We start from the raw sequence: 16,832 nt of genomic DNA on the forward strand, positions 1-16,832 counted from the left end.
ACATACTCAGTATAATAGGAGGTATTATTATGACACATGAGGAAGTTGAGGCCCATCCACCTCAACTGGATGAGGAGTGCTTTATCCAAGGTCACATGTGAACACGTTACTTGGGGACTGGTTCAGAAACCCATGTCTCTAACTCCTGGCTCCGTGGCTGGGAACCCCATCCACCTTATGAAACCTCAGGGAGTGTCTGGAGTCTGGCACTCTGGGGGCAGGAGTCTGTGCTCCCTAACTCTGGGCGTTCTGGCATCTGCCAGAGCTTTGGAGGAGATTGGCTTGAGCCTTCCAGGGCGGGAGGTGTGTTTCCTCAGAGGTGGGGGAGGGGGGCTGATGGGGGCTCGTTCCAGGGCCCGCTGCCTGGACCAGGGATCTCGGGGCCTCCCAAGACAGCTGAATATAGTTATACAGCTATTCTGAGCAGTCTTATGACCAGTGTATTTGCTCTGGACCAAAAGGTCAAGCCGCTGTCTCCCATCAGCCCCTGGGCCAGCCTGGCCACACCCCTGGCCTGAGAGTCCCATCCCTGGGTGCAGGCTCCAGGGAAAGGGGGGCCTGAGAGGCTCCAGGGAGAGTTAGATGCCTGGTCCTAGTTCAGGGGAACCACTTGTGTGGGAGGGACTACCTTTCACATGCACGGGACTGTTGGGTACTCCAGGCCACCTCTATCCACTGCCCTCATCCGGTGGAGGCAGAACAGGCTCAGAGCGGGGAAGACACTTGCCTAAGACCACATAGCCCATCGGCGAGGCTCGAGCTCACACCCCAAGCCTCTTGGCCCAGGGCCTGGCCGTTTGCATTTCTTTTGGCTCTCAGTTTTAAAAGAATATCACATCCTATCTGGGCACACTGTTCTCCTTACTTACACCTCTGATTTCCTCCCTTGAGCGAGGGAGACTCTGCAGTTACCTGCCCTCCCACCTCCCTTCCCCACTACCCTCCCAGGGCCCCCAGTACAGCTGGTCAAGACCTCCCTGAGCCAGTCAACCCGGACTTGGTCCAAATCCTGTTATCATCCCCCAAGCAGGATTTTCCAGAAGCCCCTTCCTTTCTTGAGTCACAATACTAATGGCCGCTGTTTACTAAAGCACTTACTATGTGTCAGACAGCCTTAAGGGTTTGATGTACATTTTCTCATTTAATTCTCCTACAAACTCCCATGAAACTGTATCATTATTATCACACCAATGCCACAGATGAGGCTGCTGAGGCTCAGAGAGGTTAAGTAACGTTTCCAAGGTCACTTAGCTCACGAGTGGTGGAACAGCATTCAACTGTGGGTCTGCCTGACCCTGGAGCTCTGTCCATAACCACTAGTCAGTACTGCCTCCTGTCACTGTTTCAGGGATGCTGGGGTCTGTGGCTTCCTGTGGCTCAGACTCGGGTTTCCTTCTGGGTCCTGTCCTCCCTCACCAAACACTCTTTCCCAAAAACCTGTCTGGGAATCCGGCTCAGAGAGTTCTGGCCCCTGAACCATGGCAGGTGAGGGTCCAGCCTGGTGGGGTAAGAGGGTGATCTGGTAGCCCCCAAACAGAGGGTTTTCAGAAGGGGCCTCTACTGCCCCCACCAGCTGTGCAGGCCTTGGGGCTCCATATGACCTGCAGGCAAACAGCAGGGGGCTTGAGAGGATCAGAAGTCAGCATGCACGAGGTGGCGCACGGTGAGCCTGCTGGCTCCTCCTCAGCTCGGCATTCAAGGCCTTCTGCTCTGGAAGCTGGCCGTGTGTCCCACTGCTCCCTTCTGCCAGGCTCCCCCCTGGCCTCCTCATCTTCAGCCCTCATTCCAACCCAGGTTTTTGCTCCTCCATTCCCTCTCTCAGTGTCCTTTCTAGTTTTTGCTGAACATGAAAGCCCATCCCCCGAGGTCCCTAATGCTTAGCCTGGCTGCTTCTGCCCTCACTGACCTCCTTAGGGAGTGAGGGGTCTGGGTTGGACAGGAAGTCCCCAGGCTTGCATGATTCCAGCTGGAGGTCAGTGGGTCAGCTCTGGGAGCCTGTGGCTGGGGACAGGCAGGCCCTCAGGCTTAGCACCCACCCAGGGACGTGGAGAGATGAGGGCACAGACAAGACCCCAGTTGTAGGTATCAGGCAACTACGCCAGAGCAAGTTCTGTACCCAGGCCATTAAGACAACCAGGCTTCCGTAGGCAAGTTCCATCGCCCCTTCAGGCTGCAGTTTCTCTCCCTGTGAAAGACAGAGGACCTTCTAAATGACCACCACGTCCCTTCTCCAGTCTGACACTCCAGGAGTTTAAGAATTCCAGGCTTCAGCTTCCCGGAGGCGCTGTGGGAGCCAGGTTAGTCCTTCCCGATTTCTCCTTCCACATCCTCAGCCCAGCTCTCCTCTCCAGGGCACATGCGAGCTCTCCCGGTACCAAGCGGGCAGGCGCCCAGGGATGGGGGTCTCAGAAGCTTCCTCCTACATTCGTCCAGGCTCCCTCAGCCTGCTCTCATTCCTTCATTTAAGGCATAGTAATCCCGTCCTGCCAGGGGTCGCCACGGACGCGGGGCCCCTGTGAGCCATCAGGCATGTAGACTCATCCAGCCCTCTCGTGGCACAGCCCTGGGGGTACCACCTCTTTACAGTGTGCTTACTCAGGCCCAGGGGGTGGCACGTGCCGCCCTCTTCTCCAGGCCCTTCTCTTGGCTGGCTGCCCTCCAGGAGCTGCAGAAAGGTGCACTCAGAGACGAGAGGCTATGGCAGGCGGTAGGGGCTGGAGCAGAGTGCGGGGTCTAACTCCACTGGTGTAGGGGCGCTGCAGAGAGGGGGCCGGTGAGCTGCTGCTGTGCTGGATGGGCCGGGGCTGGGGTAGGGGTCTTCATAATAGTTGCTGTGGGGGCTTCAGGGGTGTTTGCTGGAGGACTCCCACCCATGGGTGACTTTCAGTTTACCTCGGATGCTTCGAAAGGTCAGGCTCCTGGGCTCTGTCCCTGGAGAATTTGACCTTAGATCTGGGAGGAGGTGGTCAGGATGCTTACTCAACTCCCCGGAGAAGCTGATACTCAGAGAGGGAGGACTTGCCGTGGGGTCTGGGACGTGGGGGCTTTTGCTACTCAGTGTGGTCCTCTGACCAACAGCATCCACATCACCTGGGCACTTGTTAGAAATGAAGAGTTTCAGGCCCCAGCCCCCCACCCCCGAGATCTACTGATTCAGAATCTGCATTTTAACAAGATCCCCAGATGAATCATATGCACATCAGATTCTGAGAAGTGCTGAGGCAGGAAACAGTTCCCAGTGGAGGGGAAGTATCAGGACACAGAGAGGCCTGGGTGGGCACGTGCGGGTTGACAGAGCTTCACGGGTGATTCTGTTCTTTCCTCGTGCCCAAGACATTGATATCAGGGCGATGTCCCTGGGCGGGGTGAGGCCCCAGATCAGTAAATGACAGCCGCATCCATCTGGGTGCTCAGACCAAAAACCTCGACACCATCCTTGATTCCGCTCTTTTTCTCACGCATCAGCAAATCCTGTAGTCTCTGTGTTGAAAGCCTAGCCAGAACCCGGCCTCATCACATCACCTCCACTGCTACCTTCCTGGCTGAAGCCACCATCTTCTCTCCCCTGGATTACTGTGAACTGTCCCCCGTGCTTCTGCCCTTGCCTACGCCTTCTGCACAGGGTAGCCAGGGCCCTCCTGGTAAAAAACTCGTCAGATCTGGCCACCGCTGTGCTCTGCTCGTTCTGGCTTCTGGTCTCACTGGGGGAGAAGCCCCGGTCCCTACGAGGGTTATAAGGCTCCACATGAGCTGCCCGCACCCCACCTCCCCCTCTGCTCTCCTGCCGCTCTCCTACTCAGCTCGTTCTGGCCTCCTTGGTTTTCCGCCAGCACAGTGCTTATGCTTCTGCCTCAGGACCTGTCCTCTTGCCCTGCTTTCCACCTGGAGCCTTTCCCCTCACTATTTACTCCCTCACCTCCTTCAGACCTGGACTCAGATGTCATCCTCTCGGATTGCACCCTTGCATTCCCTTCCCCCATTTTGTGCTTTCGCGTTTTCTCCTTGGCATTTAACACCATCGAACTATATTCTACTCATTTACCTTGTCTGTTGTCTATTTCCCTCACTAGAATATAAGCTCCAAGAGGGCAGGGAATTTTGTCTCTTTTACCCATTGTTCTGTGCTTGGCACCTAGAACAGGGCCTGGCACATAGTGGATGCTAAATACGTAATCATTGAGAGAATGGATAAGGAGGCCAGAGTTCAAGACCTAGGTCAGACATTGGCATGACGCCTTTGAGCCTATTACTGGCTGATCCTACCCTTCTTTGCCTCACCTGGGAACACAATTCCTCCATCCCCCAAGCCTGGAGCAGTGATGGAGAGGCAGAGGCCGAGGCAGTGATAGGAGAGCTGGAGTGCTCTAATCAGGACGTGGGGGGCAAACCGCAGTCAGGGCAGTGTCCCACTTGCCGCTGTCACCACCCAGGGCCAGATGAGGCTCTTCACATCCTGGCCCTTCCATCTCTCCAAACTCCTGCTTCACTCTGCATTAGCCCAACCACTACCCACAACCAGAGCTCAGAGGCTGAGAAACTATTTTCGAAAACCAGGACGCACAGCTCCTAGGATGGTGACGTTGCAGGGACACCGAGTTCCCAGGTCCACTTGGTCCAGCCTAATGCCCACATCTGACTTCCCTTGGGACTCTGTTTCTCCTGAAGGCCAGCCAGGTTCTTTTCCTCCCTCTCCCTATCCCTCCCCAACTCCTTCTGTGTCCACCTCCTTCCCTCCCCTTTCCCCTCTCATTATTCCCTTTCCTCTGTCAGCTGTGTTTGTGGGAAGTTCTAGGCGTTAGTTAGTGGTTTTCAATACAGACCCTTCCCCTCGAAGGCCTAGGATGCTTTTTGTCCCAAATCCCCCTGCTTAAAGCCTCAGTCATGTGCTCAGTAGAAAGTGCATGAGCTTCAGGGCTCGTCCCCACTTCCTGGCTACCTGATGTTGGCAACATGCCCTGGAGCCCCATTATCTCCTAAGAGTATGGCCTCGAGCCAGGAGGCCTGCATTGGAATCCCGGCCCCACTTCCACTTCCCAGCTGTGTGACCTTGGACAAGTTCCCTAACCTGTCTGTGCCTCAAGAGAGGGATATTAATAGCACCTGACTCACAGGGAAGTTGGGAGGATTGAATGTGTTAAGCACTTAGCCCAGAACCCGAAACATAATAAGTGCTTAATTATCGTGGGTTCCATTATTGTCTTTTAAACAGCGCTTGGCTTTAGAAGACCCAAACCGTCACCTGTTCACCACCTGCTTCCTTTTTTCAGCAACTGACTCTCCCTTCAAATACCTCTCTAGGGATCACCTCACCTACTTGGCCCCGGGGGCCACTTCTTCCAGAATCTGTCTCCCAGGGACCAGATTTCAGTGGTCATCCTGGAAGGCAGGCTTGGATTCTCTCTTGGTCCTGCCATGAGCCTGCTGTGTGTCATGGGCGGGTCATAGCCCTCTTCAGAGGGCTCAGTCACCCCATCTGTTGTCTTGGGCCACTCGTCCCTGCTCTGCCTCCCTCCCCAGGTGTCTGGGGGAATGAGAGAGATGGATGATGGAACTTCCGCCTGTGGGGGGAGGGGGAGGGAGGGCCATTGACATCAGGCTCTGATCGGGAGCCAAGCCCGGGGACCTGAGATGCTGACAAGTGTGCCAGTGTGGTGGGGCTGGTGGGCAAGAGCCATGCATCACAGCTCAGGGCGTTGAAATGTCTCCTCTTTATAAGGGATGCTCAGGCACAGGGAGTAGTGGCAGTGGGGGCCAGACAGACCCCAGGAGCCTGGGGGCTAAGGCCTGGGGCTCCTGTTGGTGCCACTGGACAGTACCCGTTCTGAGGCTGGGCTGCCCCCAGGCCAACGCCAGGCTGGGTGGGGATAAGCTAACATTAGCTGGGCAGCCCCACACAGCTGAGCTCAGGGGGCCTCAGGAGCCAGCCTCACTGGGCCCAGGCTCTGATGCTGCTTCGGAGTGGGCCACAGCAGCCAGAGGAAGCTCACTCAAGCCTGTGCAGGGCCTCGGATGCCCCTTCCACCCTGGCTCAACCCAGACCCTTCCCCTGCCAGCCTGGCAATCCTTTTCCTGCTCTCCTTTGGCTCCTGCCTGTGAGCCCCTGGCCCACTGCCTGTGATGCGCCCACCCACCACTTCCTTCCTTCCCCATCCACAGTGCAGGAAGGGACTGCTCTCCCTATACCCCTACTATACACATAAAGACAGTCTATGTAGTTCCCCTGTCAGGGGCTGCTGTTAGCACTCATTCATTCATTCCACAAATATTTATTGAGCACCTACTTACGAGGTTGCTGGCACTGCTCTAGAAGCTGGGAGTAGAGCAAAGAATGAAACCGTCAAAAATCTCTGCCCTCAAGAAACTTACATTCTCACGCAGGGAGAATAAAAAGAAACAAACGGGTATATAGACTATATCCTGTGTCAGATGGTGAGGAGTGCTTTGGAGATATAAAATGGAGGGAAGACACAGGAAGTGCTGGAGGTGGCAACCTAACTCATGTGGCAGGGAAAGCCTCCCTGAGCAGGTGACATTTCAGCAAAGACTTGCAGGCGGAGAGGGAAGGAGACATGTGACATCTGGGGAACGGGGCGAACAGGACATGCAAAAGTCCTGAGCGGGCGTGTGCCCGGGGCTCAAGCACAGAGGGAGGCCAGTGTCCTGGGCTGGGCTCAGAGAGCCAGGTGACAGTGGGAGGTCAGAAAGAGCAGAGCTCCCCACAGCCCCCCTGGGCCCCTGACAGTGGGTACCGCCGTGTGTGCCCTCCCAGCGCTCAGCCGCGCTCACGCCTTCACTGCCGTCCCCTCCCCTCTCGTGGCCACAGGGGCTGCACAGTCTGGACCTCCAGGGAGCCGGGCCTCAGGGAAGGGCTCCTGCCTCACCACAATCCAGGGCCTCCGTCCTCCTCTCCCTAAAGGCCAGCTGTGCCCAGGGGGAGACGCTGGGGCCACACAGGGCTGCCACCAGGCTGGGGTGAGCTGCTCTCTGAGGGGGTGTGGGGCTGGAGGGAGACTGGTGAGGGAGCCAGTGGTGAGGGGCCCTTCCAGGCAAAGGTCCTGTCGGCAGTTTCCGGTGGCAGAGCCCTCGCTCCGGGTGCGCCGAGAGACATGCTTAGTGTGGTGGTGACGCGCCAGACTGGAGCCAGACTGCGGGGCTCTGACTGCCAGGGTCCAAACCTGGCTCTGCCGGCCGTGAGCTCTGTGACCTCGTAGGCCTCGGCCACCTCGGCTGTAAAGGGTGCTCTGCAGACGCTGGCCTCACCCGCCCAGGGGGTTCTGAGAACAGGGACCTGACGTCTCCGAAGAGGGCTGTCGTAACGGTGGGTGGAGGCCTCGGTGGTCCCCCGGGGCCCTTCTCTGCCCATGCAGGTGGTAGAGCGGGGAAGTGGGACTCCCTTGGGCCTTGTCACCAGGGCAGGACTGAATGTATGTCAGACTAAGCCTCCCGCCAGGGCCACCATCTTAGCACTTAATGTTTTATGCTCAACCTCAGGGGCTCTCTGAGCTGCTGAGAGGAACACAGTCACCCGCTGGGTCACCTGGAGGCAGCCAGTGCCCTGGGCCGAGGGTGGGGCTCTTGGAAGCGCATGTGGCTGCCATCTGCTAAGGGCCAGCCCCGGGGCAGTGTGTTTCTCCTTGTGTTGCCATGGACACTCCTAACTTGGCCCCTGACCAGCCCACAGCCCTGGAGCATGGCCCTTGTCCTTCTGGGCCTTAGTACCCTCATCTACAACGTGTACATAAGGGCATCACCTGCTTCTCAGGGATGCTGGGAGAATCCACTCAGACCAGATGCAGAAGCGTAGTTTGTGAGAGAGAAAATATGGTTCAGCACAAGGCTGTATGTGGGAGGAGACCAGATCCCAAGGGCAGGGGGGAGCGTGAGGAGGGGACAGGGTAGAGGCGAGAGCACAGGCCTTGGCCAGGCCAGGGTTTTGGTGTCCCCTGCCTCAGGGTGGGCTCGGGCAGGTGGCATCTGGCTGAGCCATTTCCTCCTGTGAAATGGGGAAGAGTCCCAGAGGGGCAGAGCCCCCAGCACAGAGCCTAGCACATGGGAGGCACTTACCAGGTGTTGGAGCTGGCTGCCTGGGGCACATTGAACCTGGTCCTGGGTTCAGATTCCCCAGGGGAGCTGGTATAAGGAGGCCCTGGCTGAGCCACAGAGACAGGGAGGCAGGCCGTGGAAGCCTCGTCTGGTAGCCCCATAACGTCGGGGGCACGAGCCGCTGTCACCAATGATATATTTAGTGGCACAAAGATCAGAAATGCCAGGTGCTGGCTTCCCTTCTAGGTGGCAGGAATCGTGTCTCCCGAGGCCTGGGGGTCACCAAGAAGATATTTTTTCCCTGACTGGCAGTCTGGGGATCTGAGTAAACGCCTCGGAGTGAGAAATCACTGTGGTTTGTACTGACTTGATGAGTCTTTCCGCTTTCATGGCTCTTCGCAGACCCTGTTGTGCTAGCCTAGGAAATCCCATCCATCCTGTCTTTCCAGACTGCCCACCCTTGGCCTCCAGGCACACCAACCATTCCCCCAGGATGCCCTAGTTCCCCTGCCTCCTGCCTTGGCTTATTCTGTTCGCTCCACCAAGAATGCCCTTTCTTCCACCTCTGCATAGCTAAGATGGATCCATCCTTCAAGGTCAGCTTGGAAAAGGCTTCCTGTCTGGAGCCTTTCCTGATTCCCCTCCTGAACAGCCTGCTCTCCCAGAGAACTTTTCCTGCCCTTGACCCAGCTACCCTATTGGGGTGACATGTCTCCCCAACTCAGCTGCAGCTTCTTAGAGGACAAGGACCACCTAAAGAAATGATAGTGCCTGTTACATAATATGGAATCAATAAATCTATGCTAAAACAATGTACCTCACAACAGCCCTGTGAGGTAAAAGGATTAGATATTATCCCTATTTTATTGAGGAAGGGAAACATGGCCAGGTCTTCTTGGGGAAATTAAGAAGGTAAACTAGAGCAGTGCTCGTGTTCCTTCCTGTGTTCTTATGTTTAGGTTCCGTGGTCAAGAATGAGGTAGTTGGATGGACAGAGGGGTGATGGACAAGTGGATGAAAGAATGGATAAAAAGATGGGTGCGTGGATGGATACGGATGAATGGATCGGAGGAAGGATGTATGGAGGGGTACCCAGCTGGGTGGGTAGCTTGGCGGATGGGTGAACAAGTGGTTGGATGTGAGGGTAGATGGATAAATTTCTAGTCTCTTGGCTTCAAGACAGGAGAGGAAGTCCTACCTCTCACTAAATGAAAACATCCTAGAGGATGGGGTTTGGAAGCTGAGGACTTCAGGTGGAAGGCAGGATGGAGCCACCCAGCCCATGTGTGGGTTTGCTGGATGTGAGGATGGTTTGTGGAGTGAGGAAGCTGAGAGCTGGGGGCAGGGACTGACCTGAGGGACTGGCTCAATCTCAAAGGTGAGAGGCTCTGATGGAGCAGACCCAGGGCAGGCTGGAAAGAAGTTACAGGCAGAGCCATGTGACAGGGAGGACCTCAGGGCCCGGAGTTTTCCAGACTCCCTGCGGCCACTGGAGGGCAGGCAGTGAGTGGGGGATTGGCCTCTGAACCCCAGGCCGCACTGAGCATAGCTGTGATTTCAGTCTGTTCTGGGGTGGGGAGGCCACTGTTCCTCCTCAGGTCCCCAGCCTTGGCAAGCAAGCCCCCCTGATGGCTCTGGCAGGACGTGCTCAGCCCCTTGGCTGAGGAGGGGCCCCTCCTGAGGCCCTGGATGGCCCTTGCTCAGGTATACTGAGGTCCACGATCACCCAACTGCTTTTCTGCATCCATTCCCAAACTCTAGACGTGAGCTCCAAGACTTTCGTTCTAATTGCTTAGCAAGGGCCAGTCAAGTGCCCACAGACACAGAGGGCCAAGAGTTGAGCTTGGCAGGGCCTAGTGGCTTAGATGCAGCTAGCTGGGAGCAGACTCTTCCAGCCGGAGCTAAGGCTCTCCCTTTGCACAAGGCACAGTGCTGAGCGCTCCAGGACCCCTCCCCAAGCCCCGCTCTAGTGTTCCCCAGCACCCGGCTGCACCCCACCCCCACCCTCATCCTCATGCACGTGCGCACACACACACACACACACACACACACACACACACAGGCCCCCGGCGACACAGACACAGACAGACACACACACACACACACTGGCCCCCAGCGACACACACACACACACACACACACACGCCCCCAGCGACACACACACACACACACACACACACACACACACACTGGCCCCTGGACACACACACACACACACACACACACACAAGGTCATAGACTTGGATAAGCTATCCCAATGAGTCATCTACACTCCTTTAGAAATGTTGGAGCCATAGACACACACACACACACACACACACACACACACACTGGCCCCCGGCGATCTCCCTGGGAAACCAGGTCCTGATGAGAGTGCCTGGTGCGCTGCTAAACTACTCATTCCAGTCACAGCTGCAGCTAAGTATAGCTCCAGTACACACAAGACCAAGACAACAATGGAGGGAGAGTCTATCCATAAAACAGCTCTGCATGCAAACACACAAACATCTGCACACGCATGCTCCCCACACTTATGCACTTATGGCCTCGGACATTCATGAACCCAAAATTGCACCAACACAAAGTTTCATTCATTCACTCAGGCATTCATTCAATCAGTGTTTGTTGAGGGGCCAGGAGAGTGGTTAAGAGCGTGTGTTCTGGAGTCACACAAAGCTGGGTTTCGATTTCTAACTCCATCACCTCCCAGGTGTGTGAACATGGGCAACTTCCTAAGCCTCTGCGAGCCGCAGTTTCCTGTTTTGTGGCATTTGGATGGTAACCGCAGTAAGGACCCCAGAGGTGGTGCAGGAGTCAATAAGACGGGGTGTGTGAGAGTGCTTAGGATGAGTCCGGTTCAGGATGTAGCACACAGTAGGTGTCTTTACCCTCACTATTGAATTCCTACTATGTGCCTAGCTCTGTGCTGGGAGCTTTATTTAAAGCTGTGATTTCCAGAGGTGGCTGTGAAAAGTGGAACCTGGTGTATAATAGGCACGCAGTGAATGTTTGATGATTGAATGCATGAACGAATGAGTGAAAGCTGCGTCCAAGGCTGGCCGGATGGCGTTGGAGCTTCCTTGCCTCAGGAGGAATCCACCCTCACTGGTCTCTCATCCAGGCTATGTCTCTGGTAGGATCGAGATGTTCTTGAGGGTAACACGGGGACCCTAGAAGAGGAGTTGCAGGGTGTCTGAGCCACCTCTCGCTTTGCAGATGGGGAAATGGCAGCACAGTGGGAGCAGGCAGCAGGCATCATCCAGGCCAAACATTCTGCAGTCAGTGGCTGGGGCCCAGAGCTGCCACCCTGAGCCAGCCTAACACAGCGGCCCAGCACAGTGAGTGGTACCTGGTCCAGCCACAGCCCCTGAGTCCCTGAGCCTACTCAGGCCACGGGCCCCGTCCTGGCTTGGGCAGACACAGGAGTCACGCAGCCCCAGTCAGAACCCTGGCTGGGCTGTCAGGCAGGCTGGGGCTTCTGGGCTGGCACTAGACAGGCCTCCATCCTCCCGCCAGAGAAGGGGCTGGAATTCCATCCAGCCTGGGTAGGAAACGGGCTTCAGGACTTGAAGGCGCTGTCACTGTTCCCTGCCTTTGAATAGGCCGGCAGCTAAACTGCCTGGGCCCTCTCCTCCCATCGCACCGCCTCAGAAAGAAAGTGACATTTCCTGGTGCTTTTTAAAGCCCGGGCTGGCTGGGCCAGGCCGGGGAGTAGGGTGGGGAGGGGGCGGGCAGCGCTGGGAGTCACACAGCCCGAGTGTCTCCTCACCTTGAGTGATCGCAAGGCGCTGGGAATAGACATGGCCTCATCTCCTCGCCACGTGCCCCAGATTCCAGATTCTGCACTCCAGGGCCCGCTTGCGGGTTTTGAATTCCACATTCCCACGCCAGTTCTGTCCCCTAGGCAGGACTCGGGCTGTTGAATTCCACAGCGAGAGCCTTCAGCTGGCAGCCTGCTGGGAGGGGAGGCTATGTCTGGCCCTCTCTGAAAAGGAACTTCGTGCCCCTGTGCCCACTCTCCTCATCCACATTCATGGCCGGGGGGGCATGCAGCTTGTCAGTGGGATGCCGAATGACAAGAGATGAACGTGATCGTGCCTGCTGCCTGTGTAGACATGAGTCTGCTGTCAATGGGTGTACCCACTGCCAGTGTAGACCTGGATCTGCGCTCAGTCACTGCCCATTGCCAGGGTAACACACGACCTCTGTGAGGAAGGAGCCTATGAGAACACAGCTGAATGATTAGCGACTGCGTCTGTGGCCAGGTTAGTCATAGATGCATGGATAGAGATTATCCTTTTCCCAGGGTGGCCACAGATCTGCTGTAAGTGTGGCCAGTGCTGGTGTAAACACGGGTCTGAAATCAACAATTGTGCGCGTCGCAGGGTAGAGGCAGATGCGGTATCAGCGAGTCAGTGCTCGTGTGTACTGTCCGTGCAGGCGAGGGAAAGTGGGCATTGGAGGAGGGCTCGCTTCCTAAGGAGGCTGCGCGAATAAACTTTGTGGTACCCATCGTGTAGCTGGATGGGTTGAGACAAGCAGACACACAGGATGGGCAGCTGTGCTCCTGCTTAGCTGTGCTCCTGGTTCCCGGGGAAGGGGCCCCTCTCCCACTACTAGTGGCGGGGGAGGGGGGTATGGCTGAGCGAGAAGGCGGGGCCGGTCCTGTCCCTCAGATCCAGCCACCTCATGGACTTTACATGCTAAGGGCGGAGAGAGACAAACAACAGAGATGAAAATAAGCAAATTGGATGGTGTGACGTGCCAGCGTCGTCCAACTGGATACTTAGAATGGGTGAATGTTACTGTATAGATTGTATATCAAAGGTATATGTATATTGTATATAAGTTATACCTCCGTAAAGCTGGGGAAAAGTTAGTGTTCGAAGATGGTACGTGCCTAATGGGGAAAGCAGAGGAAGGAAAATCCAGTCGGTGCGGGGCGCTGGCTGAGATTTTAGAAGGGTCGGAGTGGACCTCGTGAGACGGCGAGGGAATGAGCCATGAGGATGCGGGGAAGGGGGCTCTGAGCCGAGGGAACAGGCGGTGGGAGGGCCCTAAGGCGGGCGTGCGTCTGGCGTGTTTAAGGATCATGTTTGAGGAGGCGGTGTGGCTGGAACATGCGAAGGGGGACAGTGATAGGAGAGGAGCTAGGAGGGGAATGGAGGACCTGATCACGTGGGGACCTGCAGGGCATTGCGAGGACCTTGGCTTTTCCTCCGAGAGAAATGGGGACCCAGTGAAGGGTTTGGAGGAGAGAAATGGCACGATCAGATTTACATTTTGAAAGGATCACCTGGCTGCTGTGTTGAAAACAGTCCTAGAGCATCAGGAATATTGGAAGCCGAGAGACCAGTTAAGATGCTCTGAGTGTAATCTAGGGGGAGCTGATGATGCCTGGGAGGTAATAGTGGTGCTGGGAAGTGGTCAGATTCTGGATTTATTTCAATCTGAGCCAAGAGGATTTCCTTATAATTAACTGTGAGGTGTGACAGAAAGAGCAGTGTCAAGGATGACTCCAGAGTTTTTGGCAAGAATGTCTGGGAGGATAGGGTTGCCATCTCATGCGATGGAGAAAGCTGCCGGCGGTGGAGGTGGTACAGGCGCTCAGTTGACGTGCTGAGAGGCGGCTAGTAGACCTCCACCACAGAGATGCAAGGGAGCTGGATGCTGGAGTCCTGAGTTCAGGAGAAGTGCTGGGCTGCAGATAAATATTTGGGGGTGTGCAGTCAATGGTGTTTCAATAGGTGATGGTATTTAAGCCTTCAGACTGGGTAAATCGATAAGGGAATGAGTATAGATGGAGAAGAGGCCCAAGGACTGCACTCTGGGGCACCCCAAGAGTTAGAGGCTGGGGACAAGATGGCACAGGACATCAAGAAGGAACAGCCAGTGAGGTAGGAGGAAAATCAAGAGACTGCAGGGCCCTAGAAAGTGTAACAAAAAGGAGGGAGTGATCAGCTGTCTCAGATACTGCTGATGGTCAAGGAACATGAGGACTGGAAATTTTTCCCATTCTTTCTGCCTAGAATGCTCTTCTTTGCACCCTGCATTTCCCTAGTGATTTTTACCCATCTTTCCAACCTCCGTACACTTGTCACTTCCTCGTGGGAGCCACTCCAAACCCAAGACTTGTTAAGGGCCCATCGAATGCTGTGTGCATTCCCCTCAAAGCCCTCGTCCCCTCATACAGGTACGTATTTGCTTATCTGGTTATCTGATAAATGTCAGTCTCCCCTGCTAGGAGCTGTGGCTGTTTTTGCTCATTCTGTACGCAGTGCCCAGCACAGGCCTGGGATAAGGCATAAATCTTTGTTGGAGGGAGCACAGGTGGGCAGTTAGCTGTGGTCCCACCGGGGTTGTGTCCACTGCCCTCCCTGATCTCTTCTTCTTGGGGTCATCTTTTTATTCCTCTCCCCCCAACACACACACACACACACACACACACGCACACACACATATAAACACACACACACACGCACACCCTATGGGGAGTCGGGACCCTTGACTTGATGCTAAAACATAAGTGGGCACTGGGGGGAAATTTCCCAGTGGATTCCTACTGGACACTTCATGGAGCTTGGAGCCTCAGTTTTCTCATCTGCCAAATGGGGTCAATCAAGGCTGTCTGGCTGATGGCCCAGCTGGTGTGCATGTGTGTGCGTGTGTGTGTGTGTGTGTGTGTGTGTGTGTGTGTGTGTATGGATATGAAAGAGATTTATAAGTGGAAGCCCTGGAGTGTGCTGGTTTTAGAGTCAGAGAGACCTGGTTTCAAATTCTGCTTATCACTTCTGAAATGTGTGGGGTTTGGTATTCTTTTGCGCACGTCTTAACCACTCTGAACCTCAGTTTTCTCATCTGCAAAGTGGAGTTAATGACACTTCCCTTGGGGAGGTTTTAAAGATAAATGAGATCATGTTTGCAACAGTCGTCATTATTACTTTATAGCAGAGGTCAGTGAGGCTCAACAGAGACAAATATTCCCGCTACTGAGGTGGTTGTGAGCATTGAAAAGGGCAAAGTGTGCCATCCATGTGGCCACGCACAGTGAGTGCTTAACAAAACCAGGCTCTGAAACAGCCGGGGGAGCTGGCCCAAGAAAAGGAGTGTGGACAGAAGCTGGCGGAAGCCTGGTGCACAGGAGGCATGGCTCAGGGTGGGTCCTGAGGCCCATCTGCAGGTGTGGGCAGGGCCGTCAGAGGGAGAAAGGGGAGCAAGTGTGTCCTGGTGACCCCAGAGGGCAGAACTGGCGTCACTGGGAGAAAGAGGCAGGGAGGTTGATTTAAACATGAAAGAAATGCATGTCTGGAGTGCTGTCCAAAGACAGAATGTGGCCTCGGGAGCTCCCCATCGCTGGCGGTCACCAGCAGAGACGTCTGCTCAGGGTTACTCCAGAGGAGATTATTGCACTGCCCCTATAGGGAGTGCCTTCCTACTCACTTCCTCATCTGGGAGTCTCAGCTGCGTATTTCTTATTCCAATCTGTGGCACAAAGATGTTTGAGGCCCATGAGATACACATACAACAGAATCCTTAGAAATAAAGAAGAAAATAAAAGAAAAAATAAGACTCGTACAATGAAGAGAAGAAATAGTGATACCCCAAACCCAGGTAAAAGATTGGTCTGGAACGGAGCATTAAATTTAACTGAGCTCCCTAGCAGTCAGAGCAAAAGAGGAAATACGAAGGGTTCCATAAGTCATCTTTTACTAATAGAAAAGTAGACAAGCACGTCAGGAAACAGTTGACAGAGTTCGAAGTCCTAAACTAGAAGAGGAATTTCCTGTGTGGAATACTGGTATTTCTCCAAGTTTCAGATGCTAATGGGAGAGGGTGTTCACTATCTATTTTCCAGAAGGGACTCTCAGGTCACAGGAGTGGGTGGGAAGTTGGTTCCTGATGGCCCCTCCTGGGACCCTGACACCCAGCCTTCCTGGCCTGTGGGACCGCAGGGGCGCGCTGGGACAGCACAGCCCCACTCTCCTAAGGCACCCAGCCTTGTGGCTGGCTAAAGTCGAAACGAAGCTGGAGCAGCCGTGTCCATCTCATGGGGCACAGCCAAGCGACTTGCACTGTGGACATCCTGCCTGGCTGCCTAAGGGGCCTGGGGGAGGCCTGAAATGCAGGGCTTTGAAGTAGGACCCAGCCTGCCACTGAGAACCTCTGAGACCTTGGGCAAGACTCTTCTCTTCTCTAAACCTCAGACTCGTTGTCTGAAAAGCAGTGGTAACAGCAGAACTTACCTCCCTGGGCTGGTGTGAAGTTTAAATGAGGCGATGCACAGAGAGCCCAGGAAGCAGGGCTGCTGGAGACCAGGCAGCTGCTGTTATCAGCCTCCCTCTTGTCATTGGAGTTAGGCCGGAGAGCCCGGAGCTCATCGCGTGACCTTGGGTGTCCTTTCCCGTCAAGCCTCATTTCCTCCCAGCCCGAAGGCCGGGGCTCACGTGGAAGACCCCATGGAAGTGGGCATGTTACGTCACCCTCGCCCTGAGCAGCGTGGCCCTCACCAGCTGGAGGCCGCAGTGCGGGGTCTGGGACACAACCCCACCTTGGGCCGCGGCCCCGGGAAACAGGCTCTGCGGGCTGTGCTGTTGGCTCTCACGCGGCTGTCATTTGCTCCTGGTTTGCTGTTTGCAGGCAAGTGGTCACAACAGGAGCAGAAAAAATTAAGGGAAAAACCCCTAAAGTTAGACACATTTCTCCCTTTAGCTGTTGCTGCTGCCCCTGCAGTCACTCTCCCACCCCCAACGGTTTGGGTGGAAAAAAACCCAAAATGCTGTGTTTGGATT

At 55.3% G+C, this 16,832-nt stretch overlaps 2 protein-coding genes across 6 annotated transcripts in view; one reads left to right on the plus strand and one right to left on the minus strand.

Moving 5' to 3' along the window:
* SERGEF (secretion regulating guanine nucleotide exchange factor) overlaps positions 1-16,832 on the minus strand; it is a 307,372-nt gene that overhangs the window by 37,617 nt on the left and 252,923 nt on the right. The window contains exon 11 of one of the 4 annotated variants that reach the window (XM_028501274.1): positions 10,908-11,213. The exons of 2 other annotated variants lie outside the window; for them this stretch is intronic. In XM_028501274.1, coding sequence (XP_028357075.1) covers positions 11,146-11,213 — 68 coding nt within the window. In that variant the 3' untranslated portion in view covers positions 10,908-11,145. Of the gene's footprint in view, positions 1-10,907; positions 11,214-16,832 lie in introns of those variants that run through there. One more of the 4 variants, XM_028501272.1, reaches the window with a different exon arrangement.
* The window catches only part of KCNC1 (potassium voltage-gated channel subfamily C member 1), a 43,686-nt gene that overhangs the window by 6,008 nt on the left and 20,846 nt on the right, over positions 1-16,832 (plus strand). The window lies entirely within an intron of this gene.

The sequence above is a fragment of the Physeter macrocephalus genome, chromosome 16 (assembly GCF_002837175.3).
Source record: "Physeter macrocephalus isolate SW-GA chromosome 16, ASM283717v5, whole genome shotgun sequence".
Classification (NCBI taxonomy): domain Eukaryota; kingdom Metazoa; phylum Chordata; class Mammalia; order Artiodactyla; family Physeteridae; genus Physeter; species Physeter macrocephalus.